Source organism: Ochotona curzoniae, unplaced genomic scaffold, assembly GCF_017591425.1.
Source record: "Ochotona curzoniae isolate NIBS_2020 unplaced genomic scaffold, NIBS_Ocur_1.0 contig_66, whole genome shotgun sequence".
Taxonomy (NCBI): Eukaryota; Metazoa; Chordata; class Mammalia; order Lagomorpha; family Ochotonidae; genus Ochotona; species Ochotona curzoniae.
This window is the reverse complement of record NW_024466512.1, coordinates 25,402,005-25,420,935: the sequence shown is the minus strand read 5'-3', so window position 1 is coordinate 25,420,935 and position 18,931 is coordinate 25,402,005. Positions and strand designations below refer to the sequence as shown.

General features: G+C 39.7%; 1 protein-coding gene across 1 annotated transcript in view; it reads right to left on the bottom strand.

The window, feature by feature from the left end:
• Window positions 1-18,931, bottom strand: part of TM9SF3 (transmembrane 9 superfamily member 3) — a 56,157-nt gene that overhangs the window by 33,370 nt on the left and 3,856 nt on the right. The window contains exons 2-5 of the mRNA XM_040992393.1: window positions 13,108-13,303; window positions 7,129-7,251; window positions 1,847-2,007; window positions 760-837 (exon numbers count right to left, since the gene is read on the bottom strand). Coding sequence (XP_040848327.1) covers window positions 760-837; window positions 1,847-2,007; window positions 7,129-7,251; window positions 13,108-13,303 — 558 coding nt within the window. The remainder of the gene's footprint in view (window positions 1-759; window positions 838-1,846; window positions 2,008-7,128; window positions 7,252-13,107; window positions 13,304-18,931) is intronic.

Genomic DNA, 18,931 nt, shown 5'->3' with positions numbered 1-18,931 from the left:
TGGCACGGTAGCCTAGCAGCTAAAGTCCTCACTTTGCACAAGCTGGGATCCCATATGGGTGCTAATTCTAATCCCAGGAGCCCTACTTCCCATCCAGCTCTCTGCTTGTGGCCTGAGAAAGCAGCTGAGGATGGGCCAAAGCCTCGGGGCCCTGCACCTGTGTGGGAGACCCAGAAGAGGCTCCTGGCTCCTGGCTCCTGGCTCCAGCAGTTGCATCTACTTGAGGAGGGAATCAACGGACAGAAGATTTTCCTCTCTGTCTCTCCTCCTCTCTATATACCTGACTTTTCAATAAAATTAAATAAATCTTCTAAAAAAGAGAGAGGAATATCTCCACTCAAGATATTCACATCCATCCCTAACTTCCTTCAGTTCCTTAAAGCTTCTGCAAAAATTTCAAAGGAAATAACTAGGATGCCAGACTTTAAGTTTACAAGGGCAGTGCCCACATACGGAAGTCCAGTGCTGTCCAACTGTCCAGTGCTGTCTATTTTAGATCTGAGTTCTAGTAGTAAGAAGCCCATTTAACCATGGATATGGGCTAGTCTCCCATAATCACATTCCTAGAAGTCTAACATTTTGGCTTCTGAAAGTTTTGGACTACTCCTCTGAAACTCCTTATCTCCCTGTGACTCCCAGGTCACACCCCCCAGCCACCATTAGCTAAGACTTAAAAACCAATCTTCATTCAGCACAGTGCCTTGCATATATATTGCAGATACTAGTGCAAACATTCAATGTCTCAAACTATTCACCTACCCTGTGTTGAAAAAAGGATGGATCAAGATATTTGTCAAATCGATCTTCAAATTTTACATCAGATTTTTTCCATTTTACCTGAAAAAAAAATTTTTCCAGTTGAAAATCAAAGCCAGTAAACAGAGTAAACAAGTTAAAATTTGATGACAAAACTTAAGCAAAATTTCAAGATTTATAAGCTTAGAATTAAAAACAGTGGAAAAAAAATTTTTGTTTTAATAACCAAATTTCTTAATGTTAATAAAGCTTAACAACTTACAAATCATTTCAGTTTCAAAGGACTGTATACTATTGATGATTTGTATACTCTGACCTGCAAAATGTAAGAACTGACATATCTTAAGTGTCTAAACTAATTAAGAATTTACTAGATTGCATTATCTTTATTACTACTATCAAATTCCTTCATAAGTTGTTACATAAATACTGTTTGTACTCAGTATATGTGCATGAAATTTGAAAAAAAAAAACTACTACTGTCTACCAGTAATGGACTACTAGTACTTATCTACTTCTAACAGATTCACCCCAGTTACAGGAAAAATCAGCATACAGTGACTATTAGATTTCTCCTTCTACTTTCCACTTTCAAGCCTAGTAGAACAGAATCAGCTTGACAGTCGCTAAAGGGCTCTAACAACCTCTCCTCTATAAACTTTATTATCACAAATGATAAAGCAAACCACAGTAAACAATGACTATCAAGAAATTTTTAATAAAACATCACCTCTATTCCCAATAACAAAAATGGAAAGAAAAACAATGCGATGTACTGAAATTAAAAAAAAAAAAACTACGAAAGGCATGCTTTCTTAGTTTAACTGCAAATTGCAATAGCAAACTGTATCGTACCAACTGGCAGGTCTTGCAACTGCTTAATTGGTATCTAATGACCAATTAGAGGTGAAATAAATCTACTCCCTACTACTAAGGTTTACCAGATACACTAAGAAAATACAGTTCTAGGAGTATTTTGCTACATCACATTTCAAGCTGCATTTTCATTTACCCAAGCTTGAAAACATACTTAATTGTTGATACTAAATCACAAACACTTATTCTTGTACACAACTATTTTAATGCTTACTGAATAAGACATCTGGATTTTAGTATTTGGAACCAGTTTTACTTTTCCTTCACTGGTTAGATTAACATCAACAATTCGATTTCCATTAAAACCTATTTCAAGTTTTTTGTAGGTCCAAAGATAGTAATCTTCTCCATTTTCATCTGCTTCACCAACAATACCTACAAAAGAAAATCCCACATACAAAGTAAGCTTAGCATTAAAAAAAAAAAAATCCTAAAAGAAAAAAGTACATTGAAATGTCTTTGTAAATAAAAGCAGTTATCATCACTATTCCTTACAGGTGGAACAAGGCAAAGTACAGGCAAGACTTCGTTAACTACTTAGCAAACACAAACTATAGCTATTCCACATCGAAAAAGTGAAAAGTTCAGCATGAGATATTACTAATTTAAGCCTTAAAGTTCATTAGTTTCACCTTCATTGTAACAATTATCACCTTAAATGCACACTCTCTTTAGCACCAAAATTTCAGAGACATTCTAGATCACCTTTTCGAAGTTCACTTTACTACTAGTTATCAAAGGACAATGAAAACAAGGGTTCTGTAACTTATAATCAATTCCAAGGAAGATCAGGAAGATCCATATATATGGATTCAAAACCAAAATGCCTCAAGTTCTGTACCTGTCCCTGGAAGTCATCAAAGTAGTGAAGGAAAAGCTTCAAAACTGTAAAGACAGGCAAATTATAGTTGAGGTGCTATCTCTTTTTAATTAAATTATTTTTAATTGATTTGTTCTTATCCAAAGACAGATTTTACAGAGAGGGGGGAGATACTGGTTCACTCCCCAAACAGCCACAACAGCCAGAGATGAGCTAATCCAAAGCTGGGAGCCAGGAACTTGTTCCAGGTCTTCTACATGGGTGCAGGGGCTCCACTGCTTCCCCAAGCCATAAGCAGACAGCTGGATCAGAAGCAGAACATCTGGGACACGAACTAGAGCCCATATGAGATGTTGGCATTACAGGTGAAAGATTAGCCTGCAATACCCCTGCACTGTGACCCAAGGGGTCATTTCTTGTCCTCTTACTGTCAGCAGTGTTCACCACCCAATCCAATATACTGCCTAGGTGTCGGAAGTGCTGTAAGGTCCTCCCTCCACGGTCAATGCATCCTATTAAAATGTTAGGAAATTTTTTTCCCCTAAGATTTATTTATTTTATTGGAAAGTTAGATTTAGAGGAGAGACAGAGAAACATCTTCCATCCACTGGTTCACTCCCTAAGTGGCCACAACATCCAGAGTTGAGCTGATCTGAAGCCAGGAGCCAGGAGCTTTTTTCGGGTCTCCACCGTGGGTGCAGGATCCCAAGGCTTTGGCCCATCATCTACTGCTTTCCCAGGCCACAAGCAGGGAGCTGGATGGGAAGTGGAGCAGCCAGAATACAAACTGGCATCCATACGGGATCCTGGCACACACAAGGTGAGGACTTCAGCCACTAGGTTACCACACCAGGCCCAAGATCATTTCTTATTATTATTCATTTACTGACCAAAGTGATTTTGATACAAAATGAGGAAGTATAGATTTGCTTTGTTTGGGATTGTATATAGAAAATCAAATTCTATCTCCCTACTGGGTTGTAGCTCCCACTGGTGAGCACCAGAGTCAGGGCAGGATATGGGCCAGAGGGGACAAGGCCAGGCCAAATCTTAGCACACTGGTATGCACAGAAGCCAGGATGGTTTGTGGACCATTTGTGCTAGGTTATTATATCCACCGGTTTGCATAAGAGTCAGGGATGGTGGGCAGGTTATGCAGGACTAGGCAGCAGCACCCACCAGGCAGAATTGGGGCTGATGTACAGAGTTGGAGGGGGTAGGACATGTCAAGTTGGGAGAAGAGGCCTAAGGGACCTCCCCTGCTGGGCTGTGGTTGCCACTGATGAGTGTCAGGGCCAGAAATGGGGGCAGACCAAGCTGAGCATGGTTATAACATCTATTGGCATATGTTTGGGCTTGATCTGGGGCATGCCAGACTGGGCTAGGCTCCAGAACCCACTGGCATTCACAAGAGCCAGACTAGGTGTGAGATGGGCTGAGCTAGGTTGTGGCACCCACTGTTTCACAGGAGAGCCGGGTCTAGGGTTGGGCATACATGTGGGTCAGGTCTGAGAGCCTGGTTGGGCCAGTGTGCAACACCAGGTGGTGGGTGCAAGTCAGGGCAAGGTACAAGTCAGGCCAGGTTCACATTAGGGGCAGGACTAGGGGCTGACAGGCTGGACTAGGCTGCAGCACTCTGCAGCATGAGCTGGAACTGGGGGGCAGATTAGGCTGAACTAAGCTGTAGCACCTATTGGCAAATGCCGAGGTGAGATGGGCCATTCCAGACTGGGCTGCAGCACCCGACACATGCAAGACACCAAGTCAGGAGCAAACCTGGTGGGGGATATTGCAAGAACTCCTCTGCTAGGCCACTGCTACCACTGGTGAGCATGAGAGTTGGGACTAGGAGCCGACCAGGCTGGGCAGGGCTGCAACAATTGTTGGCCTGTATGATAGCTTGCTTTGGGGGAGGACTGAGCCAAGCCAGGCCACTGCATCCACTGGTGCATGCAAGGACAGGGATAAGTGCTGACTGGCTAGGCTTTGCAGCAGCATAAGCTAACAAGTGTCAGGACTGGGTACAAGTTATGTCAGACTGGACCACAGCACTCCCTGTAAAGTACAGAATCTGGGGTGCAGACTGGGTCTAGTAGGGAAACTGTGGACACTCTTCTGTAGGGTTGCAGCTACCACTGGTGTGCATGAGAGCCAGGCTGAGGGCAGGCCTGGCTGGACAAGGTGACAACACCTATCAGCATATGCATGGACTGGTTTATGTAGTAGGGTAGACTGAACTAAGATGCAGCACTCATAGGTTTATACAAGAACCCAAATAGGATGCAACAAAGAACCCGACTAGCCTGGCATGTGCAGGAACTAGGGATGGAGTTGGGTGTCAGGCTTGAAGAGAGCCAGGAGGCTACTAGGGGTTGCCCCAACTAGGCTGCAGTTCCCACTCGTGTGAACAAAGGCCAGGTCTGTGGCTTGCTGGGCTGAGCTGGGCCACATTGCAGCATCTGTCAGTTTGCATGGAACATGGGGCCGGGGACAGAACCTACCAGGTAACTGGGGCTGGGGACAGAATCACTAGCATGTGCATAGACCTATACAGGTGATGGACTGAACTAGACCTGGTACTGGCTGGCACATTCAAGAGTCAGGTCTGGGATCACACCAGGTGAGGTTTCTTATGGGACTCCCCAGTTGGATTATTTGGACTCAAAACTCTACCCACAGGGAGAAACACAGGATTTGTAGTCTGATTTTAGAATGCATGTATTGGGACTAGGCCTCCTTCATTGCTAATGCCAATACAACAGATGGCATGCCAAAGTGCATAAGGGGAACATAATAGCCAGCTCATGTGGCCTACAGAGGATGTCAAGTGACATGCAACAAGATGAACAGAACAGGCTGGACTGCTCTCTTGGCCAAGACATTAGGCAGCAAATGTCTGTGTGAGTGGATGCACTGGGGTGGACTCTGTCAACCAATGAGCCTTGGAAGGATTTTCTCAACCTTGGAGCAGAGAAACCAACAGTATCTTGGAACTTTCAAAACTACTTAAAGGGCCTGGCGCGGTGGCGCAGTGGTTAAAGTCCTGGCCTTGCACGCCCGGGGTTCCCATATGGGCGCCGGTTCTAATCCCGGCAGCCCCGCTTCCCATTCAGCTCCCTGCTTGTGGCCTGGGAGAGCAGTCAAGGATGGCCCAAAGCTTTGGGACCCTGCACCCGCGTGGGAGACCCAGAAGAGGCTCCTGGCTTCGGATCGGCATAGCATCGGCCGTTGTGCTCACTTGGGGAGTGAATCATGGGACGGAAGATCTTCCTCTCTGTCTCTCCTCTCTGTATATCCGCCTTTCCAATTAAAAAAATTTAAAAAAAAAAGTTTCCTTTAAAAAAAAAAACTACTTAAAGCATCACCCTTGGAACATTCTTCTCCATATTGGGGGTTTAAAAGATTACATCAAGTAGACAGTCCCCATCCCTGGGTACTGGGGTACTGAAGTAGTTTGCCAACTGGGAGCAGCTACCTTCACCTCCCTCACTTCCCTCCAACCACCCACCCCACTTTCCTCCAACCACCCACAGATACAGGAGAAAAGAGAAGAAAAAAACTGGAAGCATTTGTCCCACTCACCCAAACCACGACCCTCCCCCACCTATTCAGTGGTCTTCACGGATCTGCATTCTTATCAACTATGTAAACATCAAAAAAAAATTTAATTTAAAAATATAAAATAAAATTCCTCTAATAATTAATTTGATTAGTTTATATTTGTATATCTACTTTAAAAGCCAGATTTTGGAAGTAAAGACATAATTATACCTAATAAAAGGATAATCTCAGGGAGGCTTTTGAAAAATCAACTATAAAACTTTTATCCCAACAAAAAAATCATATAAAAACTTTTTCTTTCCATACAAGGACTCTGCAAGGGTCCAGACATTATAAGATCTCCAAAAATATCTCCCCCAAATGGTAGATCCTAGAATTCCAGGGTTAAAAGATATTGTCTCATATTTTAAGACAAACAAAACAATCTTATAATCTTTAAACATACAGAAATCATTAACTACAAATATACAAGAGCAGATGTCCAGAGGTAAAAAACAAGATAAAAAGAAAAATCACTAAGACAAAAATGAGAATAAACACGCTGGCTATATCAGGCCATGTTTGCATTTTAAATAATATGTTCAAGCCAAACATAACTGACTTCTTATTATGCTAATCTTTATTAACTATGCCATTGCTCCTCTTCATTACCATTGATGAGTAAGAGATAAAACAAAAATATTTTAAATATTAAGGAGCTTTAGAAAACAACAGGAACAATCAAAAGAAAGTCATTTGAAAAATAATCACATTCCATATTACCACAGCACCACATGACAGAAAGGCTAAATTATATTTCAAAATCTTAGTCCCTATAATCATGGTTTAAAAAAAGAAAAAGGTAAAATAAAACAAAAAGAGGCCACAGGATATTTCAGACTGTTTCAAGTACTTCAGATTCTTTGAGTCTGAGAAGTTATATTTGTGAAAGTTTCATGTAAGGCTTGGTAATGTCAAAAATCACTAATGACAGAAGACCATAAAATTGGTACCACAGTGATTCTGTTGAAGATTCTGAAAACAGTTATATCACGACCCATCACCTTAACAGAGTGATTATACAAATCTTAAGTTACAAACATTCTCAAACTTCAAATATAACATCTAATACTTACCCCATATCGGTAAGTCATCTATGTACATCTGGTACCAGTAGTGATTTTTGATGGCATACACAAATGCATCTCTCTTTTCTTTATCTAAGTCAATTTCACAGTAAGTGGCTGGCATCACATCATCTATATAAATTAAAAAGTACAAATTAGCTCAATGACTTGCAAACTAATTAAAGATTTTTTAAAAAGCCAACATTTCCTTAAGATTCTATATATAACAGTTGAATCTATTCTATCCATGATATGTCTTTTAAAATGTTTTTATAATCAAAGGTTCTTCATCATTTTTATTTTCAGACATTATCTTACCAAGTAAAGAAGTTCTACCTTATACAGAGAAAATTACACAAAAACATTTACAAAGGAACTTTAAAATGGATAAACTGGTTTAACAAATAAATCTAAAATGCAACACTATAAATTCCCAGAAAGTCTCTAAGATGAGTCATTTCTACTCTTGATTGCTTTCAAAGTTACTATATCATAATTCCATACAGATGGCTTGTAGCTTACAAACCCAGTGTTTCGAAATGCTTCTACTTTTAAAAATCTGAATATCAATCAAAAGATTAAGCTGTTTTATCATTTGAACATTAAAAAATTAATATCAATCTTAAGGAACAAAAGATAGCCCAGTCTTGTTTTCGCATTTTTGGTACAATAAAAATAGCTATTCTGAAATGCAGTTTTCCAAAAAAACAACGAAAATCCTATTAAATTCTGATTAAAATTTTAAACATAAATTATAGCTAAGTCGTGAATGTAACAGCCATCTATATTCTGTAAGAAATACAAATCTGAGTCAAAATGAAGACATCCAGCAACATTGTACACCCCAACCCTCAGTAAAGAGCTTCCCTTGATCAAGATCAGGCCCAAGAGGGTAACCCAAACCCCCACTGAAAAAGATGGCAGTAATACTACTCTTGCCCTCAGTGTGCGGGAAGAAAATTGCTTTTTCTGCAACAAAGACATGCACACAGATTTTCTTTCTACTCAGAAAGCAATTTTAGGTTCTCGTAAAACTGAGATTGAGCAATGAAACAGAAGATTAGGAAATAAGACAGCTAAAGTGAGTTCCTAAAGCAGGAATAGGGAGAACTGGCAACACAGGGCCCCATATTTCTATGGAGTGTGATCATGGGTAAAACAGCAGCAAGCAACTACAGGTATAGAGTGGACAGCCAGAATCAAAGAATGGTTCAGACTTTAAGGGCAACAAATGGCTACAGCGGCTGTGGGAAGCCTCACAGTTCCCTCTGCAAAGCCACTGAAGTTTTCACTGTTTGTTACAGACATCTGTTGGTGATGGTCATTAACACTTTGGTGGTTTTACATAAAAAGTTCTGAAATACACAACATGACACCACTCCAAAGTGTTTAAAAGACTCCTCAGTCTGAACTTCAGTTTTGTCATCCAAGTAACCAATTATCCCATCATCTTTGCTATTCTTCTCCAACCTCACCTACTTGAAATTTCCACAAACATCATGTTCCTTTGAATTCTGGACTTTTGTGTTCATGTTGTAAACTACACCTCAAATGCCCATCCTAGAATCTTGTCCCCCAAAACACCCACTTCCTCTATAGACTTCACGGTCTGATATCCCACACCTTTCACATCCCATAGCCCGTCCTTTTCTCTGAAGCTCCATGGTTTTTTCTGCCTGTGGTAATTATGATGCAGAGCTCTATACAAACTTTTTACCTCGTGGGCACAAGTTACTGTCTTAAAAACACCTTTAGGTGCCAAGAGCTACACCCAGAACTACTTTTTATCCCCAGCTGTGTCTGCTTTAGTGTCCTCTGCAGAGTAGCAATACTTTAAGAATGTTGATTTTTCATTTATTTGACAAAGTGAATTACAAGGTATACCAGAATATGCATCTGTGTATGAATGGGCAGCTTCATATATCTGAACAGGAGAAAAGCCAATCCAAACAAATTAAAGTTTTAAACAGCCTTTCAGAAAAAAAAAAAAAAAAAACGGCAAGCAGGATGAAAGCCTATCATGGTAGGCTACAAAACAGACATGGTTCATCATATTTCAGTGAAATTCATTTTCAGACAAGTAGAAAAATACAACTATCACATAGCTGAAGACCCAGAACTTCTCTCAGAAAGAGGCCAATTTTAAGAAAGCTAAAGTAATATGGATGGATTTGCCAAATCATTACTCGGTAGTCAAACTGGAATACCTATCACTATAAACCACCGCTTCAAAATTATAATCAGGTATTACTTTCTCAGGATACACACTTGAGAATTCTGAACAAGACACCAGTAAGATTTTACTGATGTACAACTTAAAACCAAAACAAAACCAGAGTTTGGGAGACAGTCTTTTTATTTGAGAGGCAGAGAACAGAGGGCTCTCACCCACCAGTTCACTCACCAAATGCTTGCAGCAGCCAGGGATAGGCCAGGATAAAATATTTCAATATGGGATACAGGGATCCCAAATAGCACCTTAACTGTCAGGGCAAAACACTGTCCATTTTAATATTTTTAATGGGAGGAAAAAAAACCCAAGATATAAAATGGTAAGTGCTAACAATTTTTCAAGTAAAAAGGAAAATTAAATTCTGCAAATCACATATCAATACATCTATCATGAAAAGTCCAGATTAATGACTAAAGAAGCAGTCACAGCATACCACAATTATTCATGGGTTCTCTAAGAACACAAGACGTGACCCTTTGCTGCCTTCTGATAACACAATCAAAAAATTAGATAAACACTACCTTAAATTTGGCAGAACTTGGTAAGACTGCCCTACAGTCAAGTTTACAGAGCAGAAACATGAGCTGTAGTTTGAGCTTCCCTACTTACTAGGTATGGGAATAAAAGGAAGTCATTTATTCTCAACTGTGAAGGAGACAACATCTGTACTTCCTCTGTCCTAGAACTGCTTTAAGAACTGAATATTCTCTATCTTCAAAGGCAGAATTCTTGAGTCTCCTTGGGCCTCACACCCTTTTGAGAATTCAATAAAAATGTCTTCCTTGTCCTGGAAAAATGCACTTTCACATAAAATTAAGTGCACCATTTCAGAAGGCCCATTGAAAAAGGAACCTTGAGGCCTGCAGCACATAGAGCTCCTGATTAAACTCTTTGCACCCAGAGTTACCACAGTGCTAGAGGGCAGTAAAGCACACCATTAACAGTCAAATGAATTAAAGGAATGTGTTGACTGGAAAAGTTGGTGTATCACAGTAAATTAAGTAACCACATAAAGGGAATTAATTAACTAACCAATGGATCAGCAGCAGAAATTGCAGTTTTTGTGGATAACAACATGTACTATGGAATGATCTGAGAAGTGGGTGGTAAGCCTAGCAGTTTAGATGACCATATCCTAGGCCCATGTGATGGCTTCGTGGCTAAATTCTCACCTTGCATGTGCAAGGATCCTATGAGTGCTGGCTATGTTCTGGCTGCTCCATTTTCCATCCAGCTCCCTGCCTGGAGGGCAGCAAAGGGTAACCCAAAGCCTTAGAACCCTGCTCCCACAAGGGAGATCCGAAAAAAACTCCTAGCTTTGGATCAGCTGAGGTCCAGCCATTGTGGCCACTTGGGGAAGAGAACCAATGGACAAAAGATCTTTCTGTCTCTCCTTCTGTCTGTAAATCTGTCTTTCCAATAAAGATACATAAGTCTAAAGAAAAACAATAAGAACAGAAAAAGTGACCGGGGCCCACCATGGTGGCCAAGCGGCTAAAATCCTTGCCTTGCACACACCGGGATCCCATATGGGTCCCAGTTCTAATCCTGGCGACCCCACTTCTCATCCAGCTCCCTGCTCATGGTCTGGAAAAGCAGTCAAGGACAGCCCAAAGCCCTTGGGACCCTGCACCCATGCAGGAGACCCAGAAGAGCTCCTGGCTTGGGATTGGCACAGCTCCAGCTATTGCAGTCACTTGGGGAGTGAACCATCGGGTAGAAGATCGATCTTTCTGTCTCTCCTCCTCTCTCTATATATCTGACTTTGCAATAAAAATAAATGAATCTTAAAAAAAAAAAAAAGATGGCCATATGCAAGTTCAATTCTTTATTCTGGCCCTGGACTCCAGATTCCCGCTAATGCCGATCCTGTGAGGCAACAGTGATGGCTTCAGTAACTGGGTTTCTGCCTACCTACATGGGAGATGTGCATTGCACGCCAGCTTCCAGTGAACTAGAAAAATTTAAAGTTCTAAGCAGTCCCAGGTATTTCTCTGTATCTGTAGCACTTTAACTGGCCAATTCAGAGAATACTTATAAAATGATTTCATCCCTCCACAAATTCAGAATATGAAGGAAGAGACTCAATGAAATAGTAACAGAAAAATTAAGGGGACCAGTACTGTAGTACATCAGGTTACACTGTGCTTGCAATGCCAGTATCCCATATTATAGCGTTGGCTTGAGTTCCACTTACCCTGTTCCTGATCCAGCTTCTTATTCGTGTGCCTGGTAAGATGGTAAAATTAGATGGCCAAGTACTTGGGCCCCAAGGGAGATCATGGTTTGTGGCTTTGGTGTGGCCCCAACCAAGTGGTATCCCCTCCTGGCCAAATTAATTAATTAACTAATTAGAAAACAAATTACTATTCCAGATCATTCATTGGTTCAATTATTGTAAGAAAAAACAGGCAGGAACTGTTCAGACACTAGACAATTTATTAAAAGCTTGCTGTGTCTTAGCAGTTTAGGATACAATGGTGAACAAGAATGCTACTGTCCTTGCCCTAGAGGAACTAAGCAAGAGCTTGAACAGAAGTCAAATTCTTTTTACTTCTTAAACATTTATTTATATTTATTGGAAAGGCAGATCTACACAGGAGGAGAGATAGAAAGATCTTTCTGCTGGTTCACCCTCCAAGTGGCCACACTGGCTGGAGCCGAGACAATTCAAAGGCAAAAGCCAGGAGCTTCTTCCGGGCATGGGTGCAGAGTCCCAAGGCTTTGGGTTGTCCTCTACTGCTTTCTCAGGCCACAGGCAGGGAAGTAGAGAGGCAGGGATAAAAACCGGACCAAATGGGATCCCAATGCATGTAAAGTAAGTATTTAGCTACTAGGCAATTGCCTGAGGACAAATCAAATTCTATAATCAATTAATTAAATATTTCATAATTGCTAACACAAAATTGATTATTAACTACAGGCCAATACTATGTACTGATAGTACATAATTTCTTGAAGGTAATTATGTACTGGCCAATTGATGCTCCACATGCATAACCTCACTTAAATGTGAAACGATTGTATGAAGCAGATACTATTTCCTTCACTTCACAGAAAAGGAATACAAGAGCAAGGAGATCTGAGTATTTTCCCACAACCACACAGGCTGCAGAGGCTTGTAGCTGCACCAAGTCTCTCTGACCCTAAAGCACATGTCCTTTCCTCTACTATGTTAGAAAGTCAGATCCATGTATGTACAAATGAGGTTTTTTTTCTGGTTTCACAGTAATTTCAAAAATTTTTTTTGGAATCTGCCTTCAAAAGGACCTTAAAGGGATACAAAATTAATGACAATAAAGATAGCTCAGAGAAGTAGATTGTGTTAGTTTCCATGACAATGCATGATTAGTAAGCCTTTGATAGGCCACTGCCAAGTCACTCATCTCTGAGTCTCTCTGAGAGGGAATTGGCTGACACAATCTCTAAAGGACATACTATCTTTAAAATGTTAGGATACTCCAAAAGTCAAGAAAAAAAATGTGAGAGAAATAAATATTACAATTATTTCATCAGTCTATAAATATTCAAAATGCACCTTTGCCAGTTAGATATACTTTCATAAACAAAATACACTTAATAGATTTAAATATTTTTTAACAGAGGGTAACCAGAAATGTCTGGACATCTGTTTGTTAAACTTGACTGTGCCTCTGGTATTACTGTTAAATGTCCTTCAGCGTCTGTGCCAGGCTCAAACAACACCGACTTCTTCGGTTCCAGCATCAACAGTGCCAAAGGAAGGAACTGCTTACCTTTGAATTTAATGTCCAGACCACTAAATTCCAACTCAACCCCTTGAAGGGCTTCTCCCAAAGTTTCATGGTAATGACTAATACTTTTCTTTGACCCCACACAAAATGGAAGTGAAAAGTACTTGTATGTTTCTTGGCGGTTATGGTAAGGACCAACAGTATTCATCCATAAAACCACTTCTTCTTTATCTTGATACTGAAACAAGAAAACAAGTAACAACATAAATACGTATTTTGATTTAATTCAAATTAATTATTCAAATTTGTTATTTGTTGTAACAACAGTATTCTATCTTCTCTTTGGGATGTTATAAAAATACTGGAAGTATGCTTAAATTTGATGACCACTATTTAAACCTTAAAAATGGAACTCTACATTTTAAAATTATATTCTCTGACTATGATCTCAAGTTCCAATTTTTTCAATTTCCTTTTTCTTACATAAGACAGTATTTAAATGAAGTGTAACAGCTTATAAGAATATTTTTATTTTTTAATTTACCATATTTTATAGTAACCATTTCTACAATCAATCAATGGTAAACTTACGATCAACAAGACTCATGAACAAAGGAGGATAAGATAAAATCGACAGCTTATCCAGAACCTCATTTAATCATTAACTACCAAAAGAAAACAAATCTAACATTGTCTACAAGCACAAGTAAAAGTGCATCTCCTTTCTAGTCTTTCACACGGCCACTGGTCACAAAACTGAAGACAGAAATGGCTAAACAAGGAAGAAAAGTCATGTTACCAAACCTCCACAAGCCTATTTAAGCAAACATTCCATTACCAGCCGGAACAACATGTACTGTATGCATATTTCATTGCATTAGTGAACATTCTACATGACTAGATCTGGAATATGGGCCAATGACTTTTGGTAGCTAACTTTAGCTTTTCAGAGTCCAATTGGAGTATCTGCCAAAGATTTCTAAGATCTCTACAAGTTTAGATTTCCAATGATTCATGAAAACTAATTACTCAGGTAATTTTAGAACTAGTAATTAGCTATATAAATTAAATATAGCATGCATTTAAATCTAGTAGTACAAAAATTTATTCAATGGATAATTATATTTACGGTCTCATGCCAATAAATGCATTTATAGCTGAAAACGCAGTTATGAACAAGATGTTTCCTGCCTTACTGGAGTTCAAAGGGAAAGATGGACACTGAGTAAGCAATTATAAGACAGGTTGCTACACAGCATTCCAAAGAGAAAACTACCCAACTAGCCCATGACAACATCTTTATTTCCAACCCTTCATTCAAAACTAAGGAATATGTTCAATCAAAATCTAAGGTCTCTAAAACCAAACTCCTCCTAACCAAATCCAATTTCCCCAATGTTTTTCTTCATGGTACTGCCATTCTCTCAAGCAAGAAAACCTGAAATGCCAATTCCCTTTGCATTCAAGAAAACCAACAACATTAACTTGGCCTCTTTTACCTCAAACATCAGCCTCTTTGTTTTTATTCACATCATCACTACCCGAAAACTCAGATCCGATGACACCATGTTCAAACATTATACGTCATGCTGTTCATTTAATCATCCAAATCAAAGACATAAAATGTTTTACTTTTTTATTGTGTGCGAAACATGGTCCATATACAGTATTAAGGATACAAAAAATAAAAAGAACACTTTCCTTTAAGAAGTTCACAGTTCATAGTGAAATCAGACAAGTAAATGATTAACAATGAAGAAGTGGGGCCCGGCGCGGTGGCGCAAGTGGTTAAGGTCCTCGCCTTGCACGCCCGGGATCCCATATGGGCACTGGTTCTATCCCGGCAGCCCCGCTTCCCATCCAGCTCCCTGCCTGTGGCCCGGGAAAGCAGTTGAGGACGGCCCAAAGCTTCGGGACCCTGCACCCGCGTGGGAGACCCAGAAGAGGCTCCTGGCTTCGGATCAGCATAGCATGGGCCATTGCGCTTACTTGGGGAGTGAATCATCGGATGGAAGATCTTCCTCTCTGTCTCTCCTCTCTGTATATCTGCCTTTCCAATAAAAAAATAATAAAAATAAATCTTTAAAAAAACAAAATAATGAAGAAGTGTTACAGTTAATAAAGGACTACTGTATTAAAAATTGTGATTAATTTCGTTCTAGCAAAGGAGTCAAGATAAATTATCATGAACAAAATCACAAGCTGTTTCAACTGAGCTTACAGAAACAACTGTAGGTAATGTTCATATACAAAGTAATGAATCAAAGATCTGAATGCTAATGCATCCATATCCCCATTCACAACTACTTTTTATCTTAGAGGGCTGAAAAACATACATGACACCACTCTTGCATACAAGGCTCACAGCTGCAAAATCTATCAAGGTATTTTCTCATTGCACATATTTTCAGAATCTTTCTCAATGCAGTACTCCAAACTAACCAACACCAACTAGCGTTAAAATGAAAACCTGTTCACCAAGGCAAATCTTTTCTGCACAGTATAATGTGTGTAACAGATACTTAATAAATACAATGGAAAACACTGAAGAAATGCTGAAATGCAGTTCGAATATAAAGTAAAAGAAACCTGGAATATGGGTACCTACAGACTACTGATTGCAAGAGTGTGTTTTTGAGACAGGCATCCACTTAAGATCAGAATGTGGATGACAGAAGACATTTTGAGAACCTTGCCGAAATGTTACAAACCTAAATTGTAAGAAAACGTGTTAAAGGAACCCTATACACGTTCCTTTAAAAATGAAAAACAATATACTTCAAATAGGGCAGCTTGTTATTTTATACAAACTGTGAATTGGAGATCACAATATGTGCTATAGTACACTTTCTAAAGCAAACATTTTTTAGAATCAAGATGATGATGATGATGATGATGATGAGTGTCAGAACCAGAGCCAGACAGATGAGACAAACAGAAATCCCATTGGAGTTTACTTTCCAAATGTCTTCCAGCCAGGAATTTGTCTCACGTGGATGGCAGGAGCTAAATTCTTCAAGTCACCACTGCTGCCTCTCAGGGTCTGCACTGGGAACAAACTGAAGTCTGCTGGGAGCCAGAACCAAAAACATAATGAAGGGATTCCAACGGGGTGGCTGGCACCTTAATAGCCAGGATAATTCCTGGCTCCTTTGGTGTCACTCACTGCAAACAGTCAGGAAACCTCAACAGAGTGGGAGAGTTCTGCTGACTGATGTAAGTACTATTAGAAAATTTAAACCATTTTTGCAGCTTAAGATCCTTTCTGGGACAAGGACAGAAACAGTAATCAGAAACACGCATGAAGATTTAGGGTGAACAACAAAACACTTTTTTTTATCCTTGAGACTAAGGGTTCCCAAGACAAAATCAAGGTTTTTTTCTCCAGAGAAAACGTGTCTCAAACACCATGATATTAAAAACCACCAAAGGGAGGAGTCTCAAGGAGAAAACAAAATGCAGCAACCACTACCACAACCTTTCCAGTCCCTGCGTTCCCCCACTTTGTGGGAGTGCAGTGCCACTAAGGCTCTTTCCTCACCAATCTGCTTCTTAGGAAAGCCTGGCAAAAAAGGCTTGTGTAATTTGCTTCCAAAACACACCAGGAAACCCTATCAAAATATTTTAAACTATTTTCCTTGACAAAATGTTGGACTAGCTAGCAGCACTGAAAAAGACACTTTTAACTTACCTGCAAAGTATAAACAAGAGAAGGGGAAAGTCCAAGCAGCGCAAAGCAGGGTGTCAGGAAATTCCTGAGCTTGGACTAACTCCTTTCATCTGAGGCCTTTTCGGCAAGTGGACAAAGAGGAGGTCAATTTGGGCTACCTGTGTTTTTTTATTTGAGATTTGTTTATTTGAAAGGCACAGTGAGAGAGACAGATCTTACATTCACTGGGTCACTTCCCAAATGGGTACAATGCCCTGAGTGGAGTCAAACTGAAGCCCAAGTCCAGGAGCTTTTTCAGGTTGCCCACATGGGTGCAGCTGCCATCATTTGTTGGTCTCCCAGGCACATCAGCAGGAAATTGGATCAAAAGTCGAGCTGCTAGGACTCAAACTGGAACCTATATGTGATGCTAGTACTGCAAGTGGCGGCTTAACCTTCTGTGCCATAATGCTGGTCCCTTTCTGCACTCCTCATTTGTCCCATTTCCAATTCTTGGAAGAATGTCACTGTTACACTCCTAAGCTGTCTCCTTCAGACAAAAAGGCTTTTGACATTGTCCTCCATTCCTTTTTCTGTCCTACCTTGTTCCCTTTGCTCTCCTTTTCTTCACTTTGCCAAATTCTACTTCTTCTTCAGAGCTGCTTAAATCCTTTCTCCAATCCTTGATTAAAGCCTTAACTAACCAGTCTCACCATCTTCTGTAACAATAACCTCAGTAACTAGATATTTACCATGAGCTAGGTACAGTTCTAAAGTTTGCATCAACATTTAATCCTTTAAAACCTCTACGGGATAGGTTCCACAGTGTTCTCTGTTTAAAACAGCAACACTAAAAAACAGAATTGCTACATAAAGTAATTTGTCCAAAATGATCAGTACTAAGTTCACAAATTCAGGGCTCTACTTTTGCTAATTCCTGGTCAGTTTCATTAAATAAAGAACAAAAATTCAAGAAAGCCAAGGAAAATTAAAGAAAACACAGTTGTACAAAGCAATACTGAACAACTTTTTTCACTTGAACCTTTAATCCTACCTAAGGAGGAAAAATCTTCCTGAGAAGCTAGCATCTCAGAGTAGTAAGCTTAGCCTCCACTTGTGGTACTGGCATCCCATATGGGCACAGGTTCAAGGCCCAGCTATTCCACTTCAGATCCAGCTCCAGCTCCCTGCTAAAGGCCTGGGAAAGTAGTGGGAGATGGTTCCAAGTCCTTGAGGCCCTACATCCACAGGAAATCTTAGAAGTTCCAGTCTTCTGGCTTTGAACCTGCCCAGCTCCAGCCCCTGCGGCCACTTGGTGAGTGAACCAGTAGATGCAAAATCTCTATCTCTATATCTCTCTCTTTCCCTCTCTCTCTCTGTAAAACTGTCTTTCAAACAAAAATAAACCTTAAAAAAAAATAAAATCAAAGCTCCTGTGCTTTAATCTCAAAAGCAATGATCTTTTCCTCAAGAAGTTATCAATGTTTCATTCTTATTTAAATACACGTGTCCTTAGCTGGGGGTGAGGGTGGGGCAGGGGTAGACACTAAGGCTTTCCTCCTGACAGAAGAAAGCATTATTAATTTTTAAAAGAGGAATACTATAAAAAACAATGTTGCTGACATACTCATGTAAAATCTGAAAAAGAAATCAGAACACAACACAAGCAAAGGACAGAGTACTCAGCAGAAGTACCCAATTTTGTTTTCAAGGGAAAGGTAAAAAGCAAAGCATGCTTAAATACCTATCAGAGGAGATATTTAAAATCTTAGTTTTAAATTTTTAAAAAATTATTTATTTAAAACACACATCAGAATTCTAACAAATTAGAAACAGTCTCTTGCAATAACTGTTCTCTCAAAATAGCTTGTACCCAAAAAAAGCTGAGTCTCTTTGAGTACAGCTGAAAATAGGACAATGATTTATGATATATCTCAAAAAGATCTATATTAGAGCTTTACAAAATCACTTGCAATAAACAATTCATTCTCTTTATAAATTTCCAAATAAATTAGTTTTGATACTTCCAACAGAAGGCTGCCCTGAACTAAAGCAAAAACAAAACAAAAATCAGTTTTTAAATCACTTAGCAGTGTAACATCAAAGTGTCTATGGGCGACGCTGAGTAAGTATCCCAGACATAGATACTTCCAACACTGGGAACTAAAAACAGCACAAGCACAAACAGAACAAGGATTCTGGTGTAGGTAAGGGCCC